The 23,864-nt window shown below is 36.7% G+C and overlaps 1 protein-coding gene across 1 annotated transcript; it reads right to left on the bottom strand.

The window, feature by feature from the left end:
* Nucleotides 1–7,580: 7,580 nt before the first annotated feature.
* Nucleotides 7,581–23,433, bottom strand: SELENOT (selenoprotein T). The gene is made up of 6 exons (XM_037525805.2): nt 23,223–23,433; nt 12,475–12,585; nt 11,803–11,929; nt 10,318–10,405; nt 8,793–8,946; nt 7,581–8,316 (listed from the first exon to the last, which is right to left on the bottom strand). The coding sequence occupies exons 1-5, from the start codon at nt 23,357–23,359 to the stop codon at nt 8,822–8,824; spliced, it is 588 nt and encodes a 195-aa protein (XP_037381702.1). The 5' UTR covers nt 23,360–23,433; the 3' UTR covers nt 7,581–8,316; nt 8,793–8,821.
* Between the last annotated feature and the right edge of the window lie 431 nt (nt 23,434–23,864).

Here is a 23,864-nt window from a genome sequence, read left to right on the forward strand (position 1 = left end):
GTTAAGCACCGCACTATGAAGCAATTCGCAGCATTGAGTTCGATTCCTGGCCGCCCAGGGAGCAACCCACATGGCACAGCAGACCTCTCCTGTCTCGCCGCTGCTCCCCTCAGCAGTGTATTTCGTCAGTCTGCCTGTTCTGTTCCCTGCTCTGGCTCTGGTGAATCCTCTCAGTCCTCCCACCCCACACACACACCTCTGACCTATACCCCAGCTCTTGTATGCATAAATAAATAAATCTTTTTAAAAAAATAAAAATAAAATACTGTTCCTTCTGCCTCCCTACCCTCCCCCATTTTAAAAAATTCTACCTTCATGGGTTTATATCCAATGCCTCATTCTTTACATTCCTATTACCCTCTTGTTAAAGACTTCTTTCACCAGGGCTTTTATTTTTTTTTCTGTGTTGCTGTGTTTAACATTCTTATGAGGTTCTATCTTTTGTTATAAGGTCCTTAAATGCAGGAAATATGCTATATATTTTCAAAATTGCTCTTTCCATCTCACTTAGTGAGATAAGCCTAGGTGAACTAAATCAAGAACTGACAACAGGGTATACCTTGTATCCCGTTTAAACAGGTAGACTAAATCACCGCTAGCAGGAGCTACCTGATATCTCATTTTAACCTGTTTGACATATCTCACCAGATTTACAAACAGCCATGTTCCTACAAAATGGTGCCATATTCTGACAAAACATGCCGTATTTTGAGAAATCTGGTTTTAACAACTGATAACTACACAATTTCCTGAAAAAGGGGGATAGTGGAAGACCCACATGCAGATAGTAAAAGAACTGATCTCAAGTCAGGCTAATGAGGAGGACTCATTAGAATGCTAACACACCCCTGGCTGGAGATAGGAGATGCTAATGAGACATGATGCATGAAGCAGCATGTAACCCAGCGGAACATGCCGTGTAGTCCAGCCCAAAACATGCTAAGAGTGCTCCTCTCTACCCCACCCTGATAAACAAACCCCTTAAAAACCTTTTCCCAGCTTCCCAAGGGGAGCCAGTCTGAAGAGCTCTCCTTCAGTGCTGGCACCCTTGCATTTGAGCATAAACCTAATAAAACCTTGTCTGGATTTAATCTGCCTCCTCGTCTTGTCAAATTCTTTTACAAGGGCCAGAACCTCAACAAAGACCCCAGGTCCATTAACACTAGCACATATAAACGCCCACAAAATGAGTTTTTAGAAAGCTAAATGGAAATTTTATTCTGAAATTGTAAAGTTCCAAGAATAGAATTGACTTTAAAGTTGTTTTGTTTGGCCTCCTGTGCAAACCCCAGAGCTATTGTCCGCCTCTGTCAGTCTAAGGGAACGTACAAGTCCAGGGAATAAGCATGGATTTTAATTGTTGGGAGACATTTCTGAATTTTACTGGTCTGAATGTTCTTCACCTCAATAATACAAATGTCTTGAAGGTGAGAGGAGAATTTCCATGCCAAACCCAGTCTTTTAAAGTGGTATCTTTCAAAGCTTCTGATCACAGCTTTACTTTCCCACACAAATCCACAGGAACTTCCCTAGAAAACACTGGTGTCTCCTCTTCATGTAACCTTTCTGTTCTCTGGGTGTCTCCTAATAACTTCAAGTCCTCATAGTTCCCTGACCTTTTTCCCCTAATTAAAAAGAAAAGGTTTAATAAAATTATTACTGGTTGTTGGCTTGTTAAATTTACAATCTTCCCAATAAAAATGTTTGTCACCTAATTTAAACTTTTTTTCATTATTAGAATAAAGCTTTCCTCTGTTAAACAATATAGAAAAACTACAGGGAGGCAAAAGACACCCTTTTATTTTTTTAAAGATTTATTTATTTATGCATACAAGAGCTGGGGTGCAGGCCAGAGATGCAGGAATAGGGGTCGGGGTAAGAGGATTCACCAGAGACAGAGTGGGGAGCAGCACATGCTCACTCTTTTAAACCACACTAGGCCTTCCTGATAGCAAGTTCCTTCAGGTTTGGCCAGAAATGAACTGCCCTCTCCTGCCTCAGAGGTAATCAACATAAGGCTCTTAACCTCCAGATTCCAAGGGATATCACCACGAAGAACACGGAGAGGTCCCTCTGCATGACATGTGTCCGTTGACTAATCTCTTTGGGTAAAAACATCACCATTCTCCAACTTTCCTAACCTTCACCCAGGGTTCTCAAAGTGGCCCTGTTGACATTTTTGAACTAGATCACTGTTATTGGAAACTGTCTTGGACATTGTAGAATCTTTAGCACCATTTTGAGCTCTACTGGTAGTTGCCAGGAGCAAAGCCCCCCTCCCTCCCAGCTGTGACATGCAAAAATGTCTCATCTCATCGTGGCTCACCAATGTACCTGAGAATAAAACCCTTAGCTGAGAACTACTGCCATAATCAAACCCATTCATTCATCCATCCCTCAGCAACACAAGACTGCCAGTTCAGCCTTCCCCAAGGCTTTCAGAGGCTTTCAACATCATTAGTTTACTTTGTAAGGTATTTAAGCAGGCTTTTAGTATTAACTATGTTAACATTTTGAAACTGGCATTTATGCTTCTCATTATCTTTCCAAATGCATCTTCTGTGTACAAATTTCCTGGAACAAATCCTTTCAGTAACTGCAATACTTCCTAAGCATGGTGCTGTACTCCAGGTTATAAAAAAAAAAATCAGTAAGTTTAAAGGAAATGACTCTAATTGAGATCACCTTTTTCCTACGATAGTGAATTAATACATTCATACCTCCCCAAAAGTATTAAATTGGCACAGTGGTTACACAGTCTCTGGAGATTTTCCTGTAATATCAATCTGCTTGAAGATTGAGGGAGCTATTAAAAATAAAACAAAATTTTTGTGTTAAAACCAGCATGAACAATTTAAAGTAAAATGAATTTTATATATTAATTTTAAAATGAGACAAAACTGATTGCCATAAGTCACATCAAATCATGGTCCCAGACAGGTTTGTGCTTCACCAGAAACACTTCTAGAGAACCCACGATTCAAAATCCGGCCAGAGGAAAATGGGTTTTTAAAGCCATTTTTCAATGAACTAACTTGTAGTCTAGGACTTTGCAATTCTTATTATTTGAACAGTGAGGAGGGTACCTGCAATTTACAAACTCACTTTCAGGGAAAAGGTGTTTCCTAGGTAGGAAAACAGGCTGACTCAATCTGTTGCTTGAATTTCGTTTATGTTAAGACAAGAATTTGTCCCATAAACTTGCCTGCTCCTCTTGTCTTGTGCCCTCCCTTGATTTTCTTTTACAGTTTGAAAATTTCCACTCCACTTTAGCTAAAAGTAAATAAACAGAAATGAAATGAAATGAACTTTTCAAGTTTGCTTTGTTACTGGTTCTTCTCTTCCCACCTAATTTCTGACAAAGGCCTCTTTGCTTTTAATCTTTATTTCCCAAACTTTTGTTTTAATACTGCCATAGCTCTAGAATAACGACAGAATACTTAACCTATTGGTCCTCTTAGAATACTGAAGTAGATCTCAAAATCTTTCACACCACCATATATCCTGGTATCTCTATATTAAAGAATTTTACTGGCAGAACCAGTAAAACCTCATTTAAATATATATTTTAATACCTTAAAAAACAGCATCCTATCTCTAGATCCAATGGGTGATAAAAGAAAATCTAAACCATCATTTTCTAGTCTACTTAAAAAAATGTTTAAGGGAACGTGTTATTAGCACACTATCCTACAAACAGACCTGCTCTTAGCAACTCAGGATTAACAATAAACAAAGGAGCAGTTAATTGCTTTTTCTCTAGTAAGACTTGCAAATAGAGAGTAAATGAGTGTAGTCAGTGGCCTAAGGGAGTTTTGGTAGCAACCTATGGGCCAGATTCTAGCTCTTTTATAATGAAGTCAAGCAAGCAGATTCTGGCTTATTCTATTCCAGGTTAATTCCAAAACAGCTAAGCCATTGATTTGAGCAGTCTGTAATCACAAAGCCATAAATTTGCCTTAAACAATTACAATCCTCCTAGGAAGGAGGTAGGGTGCAGGAGTTAAAGCCTATCGAGGAAAGGGTTAACAGGTGACAAACAGAATGGATAGACAGCATATGGGAAATAGAAGTCAAAGAGCAATGTGACCCAAGTTGCAGCAGAGCGTTTTTCAGGAACTTTTATCAGTGCTCTCGTTTGTTTCGATCCTCCCCAGTTCCACTCGATCTTTCCATTTGTGATGGAGGCTCAAGACAAAATGAGGCCAACTTTAATGGAGTTCAGATAATTGCATTTGAATCCCTGAGGCCAACTATACATACACAGTTTACAGTTACATAAATCAACAAATTCTTTACTTTGGGGGGAAGGGAGACTAAGTTCAAATTGGGCTTCTCTAGCGATTTAAAGCACTCTAATATGGTTACAAAAAGTATGCATTTTCTCTATTCAGAAGTGTATTAACTAAAAAGATTTGGTTCAGTGTGAAAGGCAAGATTGTCACTATAAAATATAAGCATAAAGCATGTTGTTTGCTCTGTTCTGAGAAAGTCTAGGAGCTCAAATTATTTTATGCTCAAGATTTAATATTTTTAAGACAATTTATCAAAATGGTTTAAAATGTTAATTCAGCAAAGGATAACAAAAGTTGTATTAAAACAGACTGAGAAGGGCCTCCCTGGTGGCGCAGTGGTTGAGCGCTGGGTTGCCAAGCTGCCCGCAGCCTCTGCAGCACTGGTTCGATTCCCGGCTGCTCCCCGGCCACCAGAGGAGGGTCCCACATGGCGCGCAGACCTCTCCTGCCGCCCGCTGCTCCCCTCAGCAGTGTACTTCGGTCCTTCTGCCTGCTCTGCTCCCCGCTCTGGCTCTGGTGAATTCTCCCACCCTCCCGCGCTTCTGCCTGTACACAGTGCTTGTATAAATAAATAAAAAAATAAATCTTAAAAAAAAAAAAAAAAAAAAAAAACAGACTGAGAAGTTTAAGTCCTCAATTTGTTTCCTTAGAACTGTAATTTCCTTCTCACCTCATTCTCTCCCCTTTTAAGTTCTAATTTATACTGAATTCTTATTAAGTCATTCTATAAACATGAAGCAAATGTGCAAAATCTTCTGTTCCAACAGCTACATTTCTTCCAGGTTCAGTCATGAGTCTTTTGTCGTCTGCTCTGGGGTGTAGTGCTGCCTAGTGTGGACCACGGATGGATTCATTGGCATTATGTAGACAATTGTCAGAAATGCAAATTTTGGGGTCCCATCAGACCACCTGAATCAGAATCTCTAGGAATAGGATCCAGAAATTCATCCTAATGACTCTTAGGCACAAGGAAATTTTAAAGCCACTGCTATATTAAGTTTGCAGAGTCTTCTTTTTTTTTTTTTTCTTTTTACTTTCCTCATGATTAACATCAGTATTTTACATTCTATAAGCCTTGACAGAGAATGGGTAACAGTCGTCCCACTGTATCTGAGACCAGTTTCTATTTTTCTTCAAGATGTATTTCGGGGCTGACTCTACTTACTTTTTTGAAACCTAGCAAAAAGGAGTAATGGACATTAAGCAAAAGGCTCAGCTGGATTTTTAGAAACTCTCAACTTTGTCACTCTTCTGAAATTATTAAATTGTCCTCACAGGGAATGTTCTTATTTTATCTCTCTCCAGTTCTGGGGATGTTTAGTGTGACCATTTCAGCAATTCTTAAGGTTGGGGTAAAAACCTGGACAATGCTGTAAACGCCTTTCTGCTCCACCCCAGCACAAATATATCACTGGTTGCTAATAGAGCAACACTGAAGAACACAGGTGGACCACAGACTAGAGAAACAGATTAAGGTCCAAGATAGTAAAACTTGAGTGCCAGACTGAGGTGGAGTGGGAGCACTGGTGGGGTTAAGAAGTCATTAGAAAATAAACATTTATTTGATGACAATTCTTACAACATAAAATTTTATAGATACAGTGATTAATTCCACAAGAGTGGTTCCTTTCACATCAGTTTAATAAGTTTATTCTCACAATGCTACAGGGTTGGTTAAGTCTCCAGACTTTCAATTTCTTTCAAAAAATTTTTAAATGTCTTACATTAAATAACTTATACTTTAAAATCCTGTATGCTGTTTTTCAAGTGGAGTGATTTAAAATTATGACTGATAAAATGCCAACCAATCAAGGTCCCAATCTAATAACCAAAATAAGAAAGAAACATCATTGGGACTCTGTTGTTTTGACAGTGGTAAAGGCTGATCAACTTGCTATTAGTGCCACAAGTAAACAAATTTATATTCTGAAAGTATATTTAGCTTGTGTATTTTGATACTGAGGTATAAAGCCATGTTTTGCCAACTTTTTTTTTTAATTTATCACTTTAACAATTTCTTCCACAATAGCAGCTATGGTAAAAACCCAGTAACCCAGCTATGGTAAAAACTTACTATCAAGTTTTTGGCCTTTAGTTAATGTAGTATATACATACTTATAAACTACAGTCACAACTTGTAAACAACTAATAATCTTTAAAATATTAGAAATTAATAAAACTAGGTATTTTTAATCTTTTAACTTTCCCTTTCTTATTTTTCTTTTTTTTCATTCTTTACACTAGTATTTTTTTGCCTAGATTCCATTAAATCTTAGATTAAAATATAGCCAAAAATAAAACAATACTGGAATGTGTTTCAACTCAATAGCCGAGTTTCCTCAATGTCTCAACCACTTAAGAGCTATTCTCCTCCTGAAGACATGTATTCACCTAAGGCAAACATGGAAAAAGTCATACATATATATGCAGCCCTACGCTCAACAGTGTAGAAGATGGGAAGTTGGGGCTGCTACAAATTAGTGAAGTTTTACCCAAAGTCAATAACAAAATGCTATTATACCTGAATAACAACCTCTACTTTCAAGCTTAACTTGTACTGATTCTTTTCACTATACGAAAGTTCACAGTCTTAATTAAAAGAATAAACCACTTCACCAAACTCCTGCAGTGAATTATTAGGCTAACTTCCTGACAGCTAGAGATTACAATTACATCCCACAGGGAGGTTGTCACAATCATGACCATTGCTAGACATGCATTTAACAAGTATTCAGTAACAAATAAGTATAAGGTTGTACATTATGTTTGGTGAATGCAATGGTAGATTACTTCATAACTTTCCTCAAATCCCTCTACTTTCACTAACATAGCTAGACCTACCACTTCTATATGGAAGCATATTGCTGCATTATTAAATTATTAATAAATTATTTAAAAATAATTTATTATTCTGTTAAATTATTTATCAATTTAAGATTTTAAAAAAACTTTTAAGAACTCTGAAAAGATATTAATTCACGGAATAAGCTTTCAGTTTTGTTCCTCAAATATAGTAAAACTCTGACATGATGTTAGAGAAATTAAATTGATAGGTAACAGATCTCCATTCACCTCATATTAATGTTGTAGAGGTTCAAGTGAACTTTCTTCAATGAGGTTTCACTTATCCTAAAAGTGGTTAAGTGCCCTGCTATTTGTGTGTGAATCTAAAATGTGTGCTTTATGAAATTATTTGCAAGTTGAAAACAAAAACTCAGGCAGACAAATGTTAAGTATGTTAACAGGTACACTGGGCAATAAATCCAAACTTTTTATTTAACTTACATCTGCTTAGTCTTTTATTGAGTTAAGTATAAAGGCCCAGTTAATCAACTCATTAGATTGGTCAAGGCAAGACACTTGAACTACACAACAGGCTTTAAAAAGCGGTTGGTCTTTTAGTAGTTCTCTGGTAATCATACAAACACACATACACATACACACACGCGCGCACACACACAAATTGGTAGAGTACTCTGGATATAGGATTTCCCCCATAATCTTGTATAATGCAATGTTCACAATCTGTAGTATTCTGAAAACAATATAAATTGAACATGACCAAATTAGAGATGTCTGATAAACTCTTATAAAGTATTTGGGAACTTCAGCTACATTCCCAAAAAGATCAATTTTAAATTATAAAGAAGGAAAATTCATATAAAACCACAACAGATTTAACAGACATCTTTGGAAACTAAATTAAATTGTAACTCAATTTTCTACTTTTCCAAATGACTGAGAAAAAAAAGTACAAGTAGTAACATCTACATTTTTTTTAAAAAAAAACTATTAACTGAGTGGATTTGGGGAAGAAAAAAAGCTATACAGTATTATTGCACTCCACGAATGTGCAGAATTCCAAAATGTGCCAGCACTGAAAAACTGTCTCGCACTGAGGTTTTCCAAGAGGTACAACGAGCCTGCTCAGAAAGCATCTGGTCTGTACTAACAGCTTGCTGTCTTCAGTACAGGCCTTCATAAAGTCAGTCACGCTGCTCTTGCAAAAATCCCTTAATGTCTGAAAGATACAAAAACAAAAAATGAGTATTTTATTCAAAATTCACTTTAATAAAATCAATGCATTGATGAGAAAAGAAGTAATAACATCTCTGCTAAGCAAACATTAACACTCACCTCTCTGTGTCCCCATACATTTGCTTATAAAATTTTCTACTTTCAGTATGTTTAAAAGAATTTACATATTAGGAACTTGTCTTATTTGAAGTTAAGGAGGATGTGCATATAAATATCCTAGTATATGTCAATTCTGACCATTAGGAAGTCATTTAAAAAAATCACAGGTCCAATTATTAAGCCTTGGAGATAAAACAACTTTACTGTATTCTGGCAGGTCCAAACTTTCTTGATTACTTAAAAGTTTAAGGAAATATTCATCTTTTAAATGTTAAGTTGGAAATTCAAATGTAATACCTAGTATGTTGCTGATATGTGATAAGAATAACTGACAGCTAGGCATTTTTTCAAACTACTTACAAAAGAGTTTTCAGTGCTGATAGGTGGGGCTATGATCGATGATGTGGGATTGAGTCCATATGCACATTGAGCTTCATTTCATTGTCAAGAATCTGAACAAGCTGTTGCATGGAGGGAAGGTGACCAGATTCCAGCTTAGACCACACAGGTACATCTATAAAAATAAATGGTATCATCCCATCACAAAATTAAAGATGATTCTCTAGTAGACATTTATTCCACAAGTGTTTATTGTCTATATACACAGCTGAGAATAAAAAGTGAGCCAAAGAATTAAGCTACTTGCTTGTACAGAGTATTTATATTTAGTAGGAAAAATACAAAAGGAATATACTAATAATGTCAAAATCAAAGCTGCATAAAGAATTGATACCAAAAGATGCTGTGAGAGACACAAGAGAGGCTGTATTTACTAATATTAAAAGAAGACTGTATTTACTAATATTAAAAGTCAGAGATAACTGAAATTTAGGCAAACAGTGGCTCAAGGGAGACTGGAGAGTGGGCAGGAACTAGATCAGAAGTTGACATACTGTAAAGGGACAGATGATAAGTATTTTCAGGCAAGATAGTCTGTCAAATCTACTCAATGTTCACTGTAGCCTGAAAGCAATAGGCAAAACATAATTGTATGAGCATGGCTGTTTTCCAATAAAACCTTATTTAAAGGATATGGGGTACATATGGCATATTAAATATTCTGATCTTTAGCTTGACAACAAAGGAAAGGCAGTTAATGAATTTAACAGTGAAGCAACACAATGAAATATGCATTCAAAAAAAACCACTCTGTTCTTTGGAGCAGGTGTCAGCAAATTTTTCTGTAAGAAGTCAGAAAGTAAATATTTTAGGCTTTATGGATCAAGAGGCAAAATCAAGGATATTATATAAGCACTTACATAACTAAGTTACACGAGTGAAGCTCAAAACTTTATTTCATGTAATTTTTATGTGGCACAAAATATTCTTTTGATTTGTTTTAACCATTAAAAAATGTACAAAATCACTGTGAGCATCTGGGTCATATTTCCCAAACTCTTGATACAGAGAATGTTTTAGAAGGTAACAAGGTAACTGTGGCTTAGACTAGGATGGAAGTGATGAAGATAAATAAAAGTATATTTTAGAGAAATGCAGACGGTATAACTGAGAAGACCTGAGAATCCATTAGATATGAAGAGTAAGTTATCTTAGGTTTCTGATATGGGCAACTGGGTAGAACAATGATGGTGCCATTAAATAAATGTGAAATGGTAGAGAAGAATCTAACTGGAGTATATAAGAATTGCCAGGAAGCTGAGGTAATCAATAGCGTGGGAGCAGGTTTTGTTTTAGATTCCTGGGTAAAGCATGTAAAAAAGTTCATGAGCTCTCTGGAGCTATACATTCAGTGGTCATCCATCACACAGTTGTTATTGCTGTTTAAGTGGGATAATTTAGTGTATATTATGAGAAATAAAAAAGCCTGAGGTTCATTATAAATCATTTAAAATTCATCACAGAATGCAAATTATTCAGAACCTACCATTCAAAGTTATCTCAAATGCACCTGTTGACATACACTGGTTCTCAATCATGTTGCTCAAGAAGAAAACCATCATACATGCATAGACCTAAAAGGAAAGTACAACAGCAAATCATTCTTAGGACACAGTAATCATTTTTAGTCTCATTTTTATTTGGTATTTTTTTACGTCTACTTTAAAAGTTTCTATATAAATTTAATTGCTATTCCATATGTTCAGATACACAGAACAACATTAATTCTCAGCTCCACACAAACTGAACAACCTATTTATGATATTCATAAGTCTTAATGACTTAAACAAATGAATGCCAGCATAAGAAGGGTTCACTTTACCATTTTTATAATATACTGTATGAATTCACAAGAGACTAATGATGCAATACTCAGCAATTTCAAGTATTCAATACAACCTGTTCATGTTCCAAACAAATCGTTTAAACTAAAACTAGGAAAAAGGTAGGCCAGAAAGCATTTGCAGATTAAATTATATCCAGTCACACTTCAAAAGCAAATCTATACCCTCCCAAAAGAAACCAAAAGAACTGTTTTAGACAGGTTTGAATTTAACAAAATCACCCCTGGCTAAAAGTAGGATATAGTGAGGATATCAATTCCCAGTAAGTATTTTAGAAGAATAATCAAAATGCCCAGAGCAAATGAGAAATAGTTCCTCTCTCCCTCTGCCCCCACTTGAACTAGGTAGGCTTGATTTCACAAGTTATCCTAGCATTTGGCAACCTTAAGTCTAACTTCATGGGAATGATACACAATGAAGTATTATGAAAGCTACAGCTTCAAGTACATTCCTCTTTCACAGTGAATTGACAACATTATATGACTACAGAAGTAAAATGCACTAAAGATAATTTAGAAGCAATGAGATTAATAATTTAGAAGCATAAAACATTATCAATAAATACTTAAGAATTTTTAATCCCATGCAAATCAATAATATGTTAAAAACAGGGATACATTTCAATTATAGGTAGCACTTATAGGTATTCACCACATACTGGGGTTAAAGGAAAAGTAATAATAACAGAGAGGGAATTTTGATAAGATCAATTGCTTGAAAAATCTCATTTTTAATGTGAATAAATCTATTGATACCCATATCAGTTGGTATGAAAGGTCTATATTACTTTTATATACAAACATAACATAATATTTTAATATGCATGTTTTATTGAATATGATTATAATCAATATCAAATTATTTTGTGCCCGGGTGCTACTAAAGTAATACCATCCTACCCAACAAATAATAAGGTAAGGCCTAGTCAATCTTAACAAATATACATGAAAACTAAAGCCAAGGGTGGCTAAGTTCCTTGTCCAGAGATTAAAAATGTTTTAAACTGAAAAACACATAAAGTGGTGAATAAGCAATAAGTATTAAAAAAAAAAAAAGAAAAATCCATTAAAATATTTTTATTGACAATCTAAAAACTGAGAGCCACCAATGCTATGACATTAACATACCTTATTTTCTTGGCCCCACTGCCAGATGCTAGGAGCTTGCATGCCAAAGAAAGCAAAAGGATCCTTGCCAACAATTATTAAGCCTATTAATACTAGTTTGAAGACTGACAGGAAAGATGCTATGTGTCTATTAAAAGAAAAAGACAAATTTATCAGAAGCCACACCACAATGCAAGTTGATATATATAGTAATTTCTAGACACCAAATCTAAGTTACTCATTATTACTAGTAGAAAAGTATTGTACATATTTTAAAAAATGTCAGTAGAAACTTTTAATCACAAATTCACTTGTAAAATTATATAGTATTGGCCTTGAAAAGTAGTATTTTAACATTATGGAATTTTATACCATTGATTTTCTATAAAAATTTGGGAGTTCCTAATCTATTTTCACAATAAAAATTACTTAAGAAAATGATCTTTAGAAGAGTTGTCATTTCTGAGCTAACCAAACAAGAAATACTAAAGTTTTGTATGGAACTCTTTTCCTTTTTACAGGAAAAAAAACCTCTATTTTTAGATCAAATTTGATATCCATAAAACAGTATTTCTCCACACATTATTTTAATAACTAAGAAACTATAATTACTAAGGACAGCCAATTAAATCACTTCAGAAAAGTTTATAAAGTCAAATACTTCTTTCCTTTTATTTATTGAAATTTACTTACCTATATATTGGTTGAGGAAGGTAATTCTCTCCTTCAATGCGGATGTCTGGGTACCGCTGGCTAATAACCCGCATGTACTCCTCAAACACCCGCTTATAACCTCAGGAAACACTGCAGAAAAATAAAAGTACTTCCATTAAGTGGCTTACTGATTAGATGTTTGGTTTTATTTTGCAGTAATACAAAGCCTAAAAATTATTGCCAACATTAAGTGCTTCTCAAGAACAATCACATATTAACAATTTTTGATGCTAGATGATGGATATGAACATACACATTAATTTTTCACAAATTTGTGATTTTCCATTTGGACACCAAACTTGCAGAGTTGGGTTATTTAACAAAATATACCTCTTCATATATGTCACTATATCCTGCACTCACAAATCAATGTGCCTTTTTAAAGAATCAATGCCTATATAATACTGAAATGAAAGCTACTTTAATTCTCCTGAAATAGGGACTTTCAAAATAAGAAGCTTTAAAAAAAAAAATCAAGGCATGAGACATGAAACTGCTTTTTATTCCCTCTCTGCTCCTAAGTGGGCAAATGTGTCTTGTAATGTTCAATCAGAATACAAGGACCTTAAGTAACTTTTACATTCCTTCTGACTGTGCAAAGGAAATCAAAGGGTGAGAACATAAATTTTCAACAGAATGATAGTATTTCACATCATTACTCAAGAAATTAAAACAACAGCGTCCAATCATCTCTATGCAAGTCTCTGAACAACTAAACTGTGGATATATGGTACACAATGCCCGAGTAAGAAAAGTAAAATAAGCCACCAGAGTGCATATATAGCAAGGAATAAAGGGTACACTGATGAGAGAAATTAAACACAAATAAATGAAACGATAGATTCACGTTCATGGATCTGAAGAGTTTATAGTATTAAAATGTCCATGCTACACAAAAAAATCTACAGATTTGCAGTCCCTATCAAATTTTCAATGGCTTTTTTTTTACAGAAATGCAACAGGCAATACTAAAATTTTTATGGAACTATAAAGACCCCCCAACTAGTCAAGGCAATCTTAAGAATAAAGCTGAAGGCACCATGCTTCCTGATTTCAAACTACATTACAAACATAGACTAATAGAAGTGTAGTACTGGCATAAAAACATACACATAGATTTGTGGGCAGAATCAATAGTCCAGAAACACACTCTAGTCAATTACTTTGCAACAAAGGAACCAAGAATATACAATGGGAAAACTGGATACCAAGTGCAAAGAATGAAACAATATCAAACAAAAAAAGATCTAAAAATGGACTAAAGATTTAAATATAATACCTGACACCATAAGGTTCCTAAAAGGAAACATAGGCGGGAACCTCCTTGAGATTAATCCTGGCCAACAGCTTTTTGATCTGACACTAAAAGCGAAGACAACAAAGAAAAAACAAACAACTGGAACCGCATCAAACTAAAAAGCTTCTGCACAGCAAAGGAAACCATTCACAAAACAAAGACAACCTACTGAATGAGAGAAAATATTTGCAGAGCATATCAATGATAAGGGGTTTGTCCAAAACATATTAAGAAACTCATACAACAGCCAAAAAAATCCATATTAAAAAAAGGACAAAAAAACTGAATAGACATTTTTCCAAAGACAACATACAAATGGTGAACAGGGACATGAAAAAGGCACTCAACCTCACTAGTCAACAGGAAAAATGCAAATCAAGACTACAACAAGGTATCAATTCACAATAGTTAGGATGTCTAAAAGACAAAAGGTAACAAATATTAGTTAGCAAGGATGGAGGAAAAAAGTAATCCTTGCACATTGTTGGTATGCATGTAAACTGGTGAAGCCAATAAGGAAAACAGAATGGCAGTTGCTCAAAAAATTAAAAATAGAGCTACCCTATCCTGCAATCCCACCTCAAGGTACATATTCAAAGGAAATGAAATCACTATCTTGAAGAGAGATTTGCATCCCCATGCTCACTACAACATTATTTTCAATAGCCAAGACATGGAAACAAAGTGTCATTCACACACAAATATGAATTTAAAAAATATGGAAATCCTGCCATTTGAGAAAAGGATGGACCTTGAGGGCATTAAGTTAAATGAAATAAGTCAGACAGGGAAAAATACCACATAATCACACTTAAGGAATAAGTGTCAAACTCATAAACACAGAGAACACAGACTGGTAGTTGCCAGAGGCAATGGGGTGTGGAAATGGGGTAATGTTGGTCAAAGGATACTAACTTCCAATTATAAAATGAATAAATTCTGAGGATCTAATGGACAGCATGTAACTATAATTAACCAATACTGTATTGTACACTTCAAAGCTGCTGAGAATAACCTTGAATGTTCTCATCATTAAAAAAGGGCAATAATGAGATTAATGTTAGTTGATTTATTATGATAGACATTTCACAATATATGTTAAATCTATCAATCATTACCTTAACTAAACAGTTTCTGTTTGTCAATCACATTTCAACAAGCTCAGAGGAGGGAAAAGAGGTGCTACTACTGTATCAACAGAAGCACTAACAAATTCATTTAAGACTGTTAAGTACTTTGCTACATTAAGTTTACTTAAAGAAGGTATAATGCAAGTGTTAATTAGTGCAAAGGGAATATCAGGAATTATAGTAAAAAGACCTTGGGTTCCAATTTTGCCAATCACACTGTCATCAAGGAAAAAAATACCAAGCACCACCAACCCAAGGCAACTGCATTGAGTTTATATCTGGTTGGGTAAAACAATCGAGATATTAGATCTTGATTTAAGAAAATCCACTTTGCAAAAAGACAGTGAGAAATTCATTAGTCTTTCTTTACAAATGCATCCTCTATGTTTAGAATAAAAATTTCAGAAAGGATTAAGTCTCAAAATAGTACGATGGGGGGGGTAAATCTCTATAGCAAATATGTAGAAAAAAACTTAACAAAAATCTACAGACACCTTATTTTCATTAAACATTTACCTTATCCAATATTTTATTACTATTACTAGATTCATCAAGTATTACTATTTTGCCACAATTTTCTCTGTAAGAATTTTTTATGCTGCTTTTGTCTTGAAGATACTCCAAAAATAATCTATACACCTAACCACCTTGAAACCAACAAACACCACCTATTTCTAGGTCTAAGTTTGCATTGTTGTTTACAATGGAGCTGATTATCTAAAAATCAAAGTATCTGACTTTAATAAAAGAGCTAGAGACCTAGTTTACAATGTTGAATTTTCTTTTTCAATAAATGAAATGGAGAAATAATGAGACCAAGAGAGATCAAGCAACTCTTTCTTGGTTATTCACCCATGTATTATTTTAGCTCACTCACTCAAATATTTATTGCCTACTATATGTCAAACATTCTACTGGGCCATGGATATGTAATGATACTCTAGTCAGGGCTGACTACAACAGATTTTGTGATGTGAGATCGTAGGCCAGTTCAACTGGGTTTTGCCACTTGTGTCTCAAGAATTTCAACTAATACGTTCCCTACATTATACCAAAAAATCAATATTATCTTTTGTACATATTATGGTTTGTGGTCTATAACATCAGCCCACCAGCTCTTCATCACTGAAAACTACAATTTTAGATGTAATCTTTATTTCTCCTTTCTGTTTAGTAGATAAAGCAGTGCTAGTGCATCAGTCCGTATATCACCTTCTCTAAGTGTTTTAAGAAATGAAATCACAACAAGGTATCCTATAAACCACATAAGAAACAAGATATTCAGAGAGTAATCTGATAAACATTTTTTAAAAAAGTACAAACAGGAGTACTTACACACTTTGGATGTCTAAGTACTTGTATATTTGTGGGTTTTTTTTTTTTTTTAATCTAAAAGCAGTACTAAAGAGCCATCAGTTTATCAAGTTAAGGAATTGTATTAACTGAAATCAAGTGATTTCCCTCCCCACTCTACTCCTGGAACACTACAGTAATCACCACAGTAAAAACACATACAAAATATACCTACAGTGGCTCTAAGTTTCCTTGCTTCTTTATTGAGTTTATTACAAAGATTTGATAAATTTAAAATTTGATTAATAATCTGTTTTTATACTCTTCATTCTTTTTGTCTTATTCTTAACATCACTAACTTCTAATTTCCCTATACTTCTAGCACAGCAATTCAGGAACACTAGCAATTGGTACAAACTATTCTATCAAGGATTAATAAACTGCTTTAAGTTCTTCAGGTCTTCCTCGGTAAGGAATTTTCTCTCTTTACTCAAGAAAGCATTTTTATTAATAGATCTAATAAGGTACATTGCCAACTCAAAATAAATGACTTCATAAAGGCATTCAATAAATGGTAATCTGCATTCTGTAGGAATTCTTTGCCTCATCTTAAAATTCTTCACATATGATTTCATTTTTTTAATTCTTTTCAATTTTTTTAATAGAGGTATAATTCACGTCATAAATTCACCCTCTCTACTTTAAGTTTTATAGGGACTGATAGAAAATAAAATCTATTGTGTTTTATGCTAATTCAAATACCAGCCAAACTAGAGAGGTCTCTTGGCTACTTTGTTTCCTGCTTTCTTCTTTGTCCTGTTTGTTGTATACTGATTTCAAGTGACATTGCAATAAACTCAGAAAAAATATCATATTCTCTAATTACAGTGCAATAAACTAGAATTTTTTTGAACTTAACCTACTGTAAGATTTCTAAGAATCAACCAATTTAATTTAAATTGGTTGATTTAAAATGTTTGACACAATCATAACATTTTACTTGTAGGGATTTAGTTTATTAAAATAATGGACAAGCGGACATAAATATTTTAGTATATGTACATTAGCAAAGTAGTTTTGTGAAAAATTAAGACCAACCTGGATGTTAAACAATAAAGCACTGGTTAAATTAATTAAGGAATACCATGCCTATTGATGTAGATATGTATTTACTGACATGAAAAGCTAAGTGATGGATGGCAAGCAAATTTTTTTAAAAGCATACAACAAACTCACTTATGTAAAACTACAAAATATAGTATGTGTGTATGTAGAGTCATCTTTAAAAAAATTGCTCAAAATGTTAAGAGGGTTACAAGGATTTTTACTTCTGTATACTTTTAAATTATTATTACAACAACATGTATTATTTTTATAGCTAGGAAGTTATTTTTTTATCTTTTTACCCTTTCAAAGCAAATGGGTAAAGCTTTCTAAGTTGTATCCAATGAAGTTCTCATCACTGTGTAAAAGACAATAAAATAACAAATTACAACAAGCACATGATAAACAGCAGCAAAAACACAGTACTAGGAGCTTTAAAATGGTGATCAAACTCCAGTTTCCCTCACTTCCTGTTCCCGCCTCCCTCTTTTATGCTGAGTCAGGCTTCATTTGACTGTTCTGGCTTCAGCTTTATAGCATTCTCCATATCTCCTGGTGAAGTTCAAGATTTCATATCCTCGGGCCTCCCCGGTGGCGCGGCGGTTGAGTGCTGGGTTGTGAGGCTGCCCGCGGCCTCTGCGGCGCCGGTTGGATCCCCGGCTGCTCCCCGGCCACCAGAGGAGGGTCCCACATGGCGCGCAGACCTCTCCTGCCGCCCGCTGCTCCCCTCAGCAGTGTACTTCGGTCCTTCTGCCTGCTCTGCTCCCCGCTCTGGCTCTGGTGAATTCTCTCACCCTCCCGTGCTTCTGACTGTACCCAGTGCATGTATAAACAAAACAAACAAACAAATAAATAAATAAAAACATGCCTCTAGAAAAATTAAAAAATAATAATAATAAATAGATCAAAGAAATATTAAAAAAAAAAAAAAGATTTCATATCCTCCTCTGCAAACTTACTACCTCTGGGTCTCTACAACCCTCTATTAAAATCTCCTTTAGAACACTCAGAACAGAACATTTTACTGTAATATTGTTTACTTGCCTCTCTCCTACCATACAACTGGTTTTTAAACTTTACTGTAAAAACAAATTCAAACCTTTCTAAAACTCTGGCAAACAGTGAAAACAAGCAGTATGAAAAGGGGCATAAGTAAAAAAAAAAAGGTTCCAGCTAAAATCTACATTGTGAAATTTCTCCTCACCAATCTCAGACTATACCCCAGTCAAGATAAGTTATATGAAAACAGGATATCCTTTTCTGGAACACACGGAAAATAGAATCAGAGGAACCAGAGGGCTCCAATTCCACTCTTAAGTGGCAAAGACAAAAATGAACATATGCATGCTTTCATTTTTTTCTTCAAACTTCCTGACAGTACAAAATAGAGTATTAGAGGCAACTAGTATGCAACCAACATACTCACTTTGCAGATGAACACTAAAAAGATGAAATAATTTCCTGAGTCATTCAGAAGAGGCAGATGAAATAACAACCTGGGCCTCCAAATTGATAGTCCCGTAATGCCAATTTCCCAGTAACTATATTATTTAAACCTTAGGAGGTTATCTCGGTATTTCTAAAAGAAATACTTACTTTGATTTCTAGTACCTTAATGGCAAATTGTAAAGAAAACAATGTTTCAATTTTCAGTAAGAGGATATAAAACCTTTAAAGCCATTCACATTTTTTATTTAAAAGCACTGAATAAAGTACTTTACCACTATGTATTATGTGTACAATATTCAGCTAGATACTGCAGTTATTTCGAGCTAAAATGACAAAAAAAAGAAAACCTGTAATCCATCAAGACTACTAAATTTATCTCCTAAGACTGCTCAAACCTGTCTCTTTACTCTCTACTTCTACTACTACCTTTTTTATTCAATGCTCCATCATTTCTAGACTGGGCATCTCCAATAATTTATAAATGGTTTCCCCACAACTATTCTCTGTCCCCTGCAATACCTTTTCCACAGTGAAACTAGCTCTTTCCTTAAATAGGGGACAGACCCTCCATTCTGTGGCACCTTCTCTTTGTTTTCTGAGGTTAGTAGTCTTGGTCCCTTCAAGAAATTATGTTCTTTTCTACTACAAACAAGACCACTGAACAGATAATTCTCATTGCTTGGAAAGTGCTCTCCAAATAAACCTTATCTTTCAAAACTCAGTTCCAAGTCCACTTCCTCATGGAAACTTACTCTGATCCCCTGACTAGTTTTTTCACATACTATCTAACTTTTCCCTCACAGGACTCAACATAATTGTAATTTTTCTTTAAAGATTATTTATTTATACAAGCACTGGATACAGTCAGAAGCGCGGGAGGGTGAGAGAATTCACCAGAGCCAGAGTGGGGAACAGAACAGGCAGACTGATGAAATACAATGCTGAGGGGAGCAGGGGGCATGCAGGAGAGGTCTGTGTGCCATGTGGGACCCTAGCCAGTGGCCGGGGATGGAAACCGGCTCTGCAGAGGCTGCACGAAGCTTCGCAGCCCAGCGCTCAACCACAGTGCCACCAGGGGAGGCCCTCAACATAACTGTAATTTTATGTGTTGTCCATTGCCTTTCACTCTTGCCTATGAGAGCACTGAATTGAATTCCCAACACCAAAGTGCCTGCAGAGTAGGTGTCTAAATACATGTCAAATATGCAATTATTAAACCTACAGTAACTAACATCTCTGTAATTCATCATTTTTCAGATTTCTTCAATCCAACATTTTACTAATCTAGATCAGCAACAATATCCAAATCAGTGTTAGGTTTTTATTTTCTTGCCTTCAAAGCAAAGGTTGAATTGGTATAAATTTAAATAAAAATCTGTTAGTAGTGGCTTCATTTACCTCTTAAAACCACATTTAGAAGTGGGTTGTCCTAAATTATAGCAACAGATTATTTAAAAAGAATTGAAAATTCTGCTATATTCTACCTGTTTTGAAATCTTAACTTTACTGAATCTACTATTCTTAGTAAATCAACTGCCAAATGTTCAAGTAAGCATTAACTATAAAGAGTTGCTGCCAGTAATCTACTTCAACTGCCAACTACTGATTAAACATAAGACAGGTATGATTCCATGCACAAATATGGGGGGAAAAACATTCACATAAACATGCCAAACATTACCTCTCAGAATACATTTACACATAAAAATCACAAGAAAGGAAAATGTGACAAAGGAACTGTATTTTAAACTGATTAAAGAATTTCCTTTTTTATGTTCAATACTTAAATGCCCAAATAAACGAAACAAATGTCCCCAAATAGGAAATGAGTGCCATCAAACTTAAGTAATTTTATTGCTCAAACAACTGACACAATAAACTAAACTCTGGGGTACATAAAGTAATATTGTGCCCTTTTTGTAGGCTTCAGAAGATGCTTTATATCTGCCATGTTCAGTAAAATATCTTTAGCACTTGGGACAAACAGCTATTGAGTGCATTATTTATTGAAAAAAATGCATGAAGGTAGAATAGGAAAGTCTATTTTAAACTATGATTTTGCTCCCTTCAATTCCATTTGTGTTGTTGCGATTCAGTTACATGAGCAATACAATGGTGGTACAATTAACAGCTAAAGGGATAAGTACACATAATTCATATAAGGAACAAAAATGGCTGAAAAGAAGGTAAAATCAGTTCTCTCTTTTGAGTGTCAATAGTGGTAATTAATGAAAAATTGCATTTTATAACAATAAGATTTCAAATGCAATTAAAACAATTTTCAAATATTTATCCTCAATTATTGATCTTCCTCTCCTTTCCCAAAGAACCTTGCAAGTGAATGGCCAAGAGCTTCTTCCAAAACCAAAATCCAACATTCACTTTCCCTCAAAGGGGGGGGGGGGGACAACAAAAACAAACCAACTTTACCTGCATTTGGTAGAGTACATTAATAAAGTTACTTTCAATCTACATATTAAAAAAAATACTAACTGAAGCATTCATCTTTGTATATAGCATGCTAAGTGTTAAGGACTGCAAAAGAAAACTTTTAGTAGTAGACTTCTGGGGCAGTATGAGCAAAGAAAAAAAGACAAAAACTAAGTATCAAAAGCTGAACTAAAGTACTTAAGACTTTTATTTTAGACATTTTATTTGAAGGACTGAATGCCCTTCCCGGGAATTGTTTACACATTTTGAAGTTTGTTATGATTATCCTCAGAGGAAGACAAGTAACAAGCTTTCCAATACGCACATCTGTAAAACAGTATTTTGAAAAAGCACAAGTAAAACTAAGAAATATAATAGTCGGAAACAGAAAAATTACGTAATTTGGAGAACTACCATCTTTTTTTCAAATACTTAGATCCAAAATATAATCATTGCCACTTTCTAATTTAAAAAACGATGGGTTTATGGTCAAAGATGAATGATATATGCCAGGGTACACAAAAAAACAGTACGGAGAACTTGTCTATTTTTTTTAATCAGGAAGAAACTGCAAGGTCTTTAGTTTTCATTTAAAAATAAAGTCTTACCTTACTTTCTGACAAGAGTAAGTTGATTTTTTTAACGTTAAAGATTTGCTTAGTCTTTAAAGATTAAGCAAAAACTAGTTGAATAAGTAGCATACTAAACTTATATTAATATATGAAATTTGAAAAAGTTAATTTTATTTATTTAATTTATTCATGTATACAAGAACCAGGGCACAGGCAGATGTGCGGGAGGGTGAGAAGGATTCACCAGAGACAGGCAGATTGACCAAACAGGCAGATTGACCAAAATACACCACTGAGGGGAGCAGTGGGCAAGACAGGAGAGGTCTGCTGCGCCATGTGGGTTGCTCCCTGGCCGGTGGGGGATCGAACTCATGCTGCAGAGGCAGCGAATTGCTTCACAGTGCTGTGCTTAACCCCTTGCGCCACCAGGGAGGCCGAAAAAGTTAATTTTAAATGCATTATGGCCACCACCAATTTCCAATCTGGACTCAGCATTTACTAGCATTTACTAACCAGACCACCCTATGATGAAAAAGTTTCTCTTGCCATATAGATTTCTAATTTCAGCATTTTTAAAATACTGGTTTGTTTTTTTATAGCTAAGTCTTTCAAACCTTCTCCAACCTACTTAACCACATTACATGCATTACTCTTCTGCTTCTAACATTAACTAGGTAACAAAATCACATACAAAACAAAATCGCAAACAGCCAGGGTTTTTCTCCCCCTTCTATTTTTCTGAATGCGCAAAAAGAGAATTGAAGAGTCTAGAGAGATGCCAGGGTGTGCTATTCCTGGCAGGCGGGTGCAGAGGTGGGGGACGGAGGGGGCGGGGGTGGGCTGGGTGGGGAAAGATGCAGTGGTCGGGGAGCTAACGGCTGTCCAGCAGAGCCTGCGGCTCCGAAACTGAGACCCAGCTCCCCAGGCCCCTCCACGCCCTCCAGCTGCCAGTCCCCCCCTCACTCAACAGCCACCCCGGCAGTCTTGGGGGAAAGCGCCTGTCACACGCGTGTCCCCTCCAAGAACTCGTTCACCTTCACCCGGGGGGCGGCAAGGCCGCCGGGCAGAGGCCGGGGAGCGGAGTGAGAGGCCCGGCGGTCCACGCGAGGAGCGCGTCAGCCGCCGCGCCGCCTCACGCCAGCCCCGCGGGCCCCGGGTGGCCGTGGCGCGCCGCCGCCCCTCCGCGCTGACCGGCGCCCCCACATCCCCGCCTTCCGGCGGTAACCCTCCAGCGCCCGCCTCCCCGCTCCCGCCGCTGCGGGAGGCGAAAGAGAAGTGGGAGGCCGCGGCGGAAGAAAGGAGGGCGCCAGACCCGCCCGGGCAAGGGCCGGAGCAGGCGAGCCGCCGCCGCCGCTCCCCGGCCCGGAGAGGCCAGGCCGCGACGCCAGGCCCTCGCGGGCAGGAGGCGCCGGGCACAGGCCCCGGGGTGCCGGGGCGGGCGCGCGCACTCACCAAATCTGGAACTTAAGCAGCGGCCCGGTGGCGTACTGCATCTTTAGTCTCTTGCTAGGCACGCCGCCCAGGTTGGCCGAGGCCTCCGCTCGGACCACCGCCGACGCCGCCACCAGGAGAAGCAGCAAAAGCCTCATCGTAATCGAGTCAGCCGCCCAGGCCGCCCTCAGACCGAGACTGCAGCCAGCCGAAGCCCGCTGCTCCCCACTGCGCAGGCGCGATCAGCCAAGGTCGGCCAGGGAAGCAGGAATGCGCCTGCGCAGCCCGGCGCCTGCGCACAGCCTCGAGAGGGCGGGCTGACCCGCTTCACTGATCCGACCCACCATTTTGGCGGTGTGTGGAGACTGGGACGGATCGGGGGCTTAGGGAAGGAACTAAGTTACTGGTGGGACATCAGAGTCGTCTAGTAACTAAAGCTCCTGCTTATCTGGCTTTCGCATGTAGTTTCATTAATTCAGACATTTATCTTCCTGAGACACTTAGCAACACCAATTTATTTTTATAATGTAAGCAAGGGAGCCTCCCTGCACAAGGGATTAAGACGCAGCTCTACGAAGCTGTCCGCGGCCACTGCAGCACGAGTTCGATCTCCGGCCAGGGAGGTGACCCACATGGCGCAACAGACCTCTCCTGTCACACCTG

This window comes from Talpa occidentalis, unplaced genomic scaffold (genome assembly GCF_014898055.3).
Source record: "Talpa occidentalis isolate TD23 unplaced genomic scaffold, MPIMG_talOcc4v2.1 talOcc4.4, whole genome shotgun sequence".
In the NCBI taxonomy this organism is placed as follows: domain Eukaryota; kingdom Metazoa; phylum Chordata; class Mammalia; order Eulipotyphla; family Talpidae; genus Talpa; species Talpa occidentalis.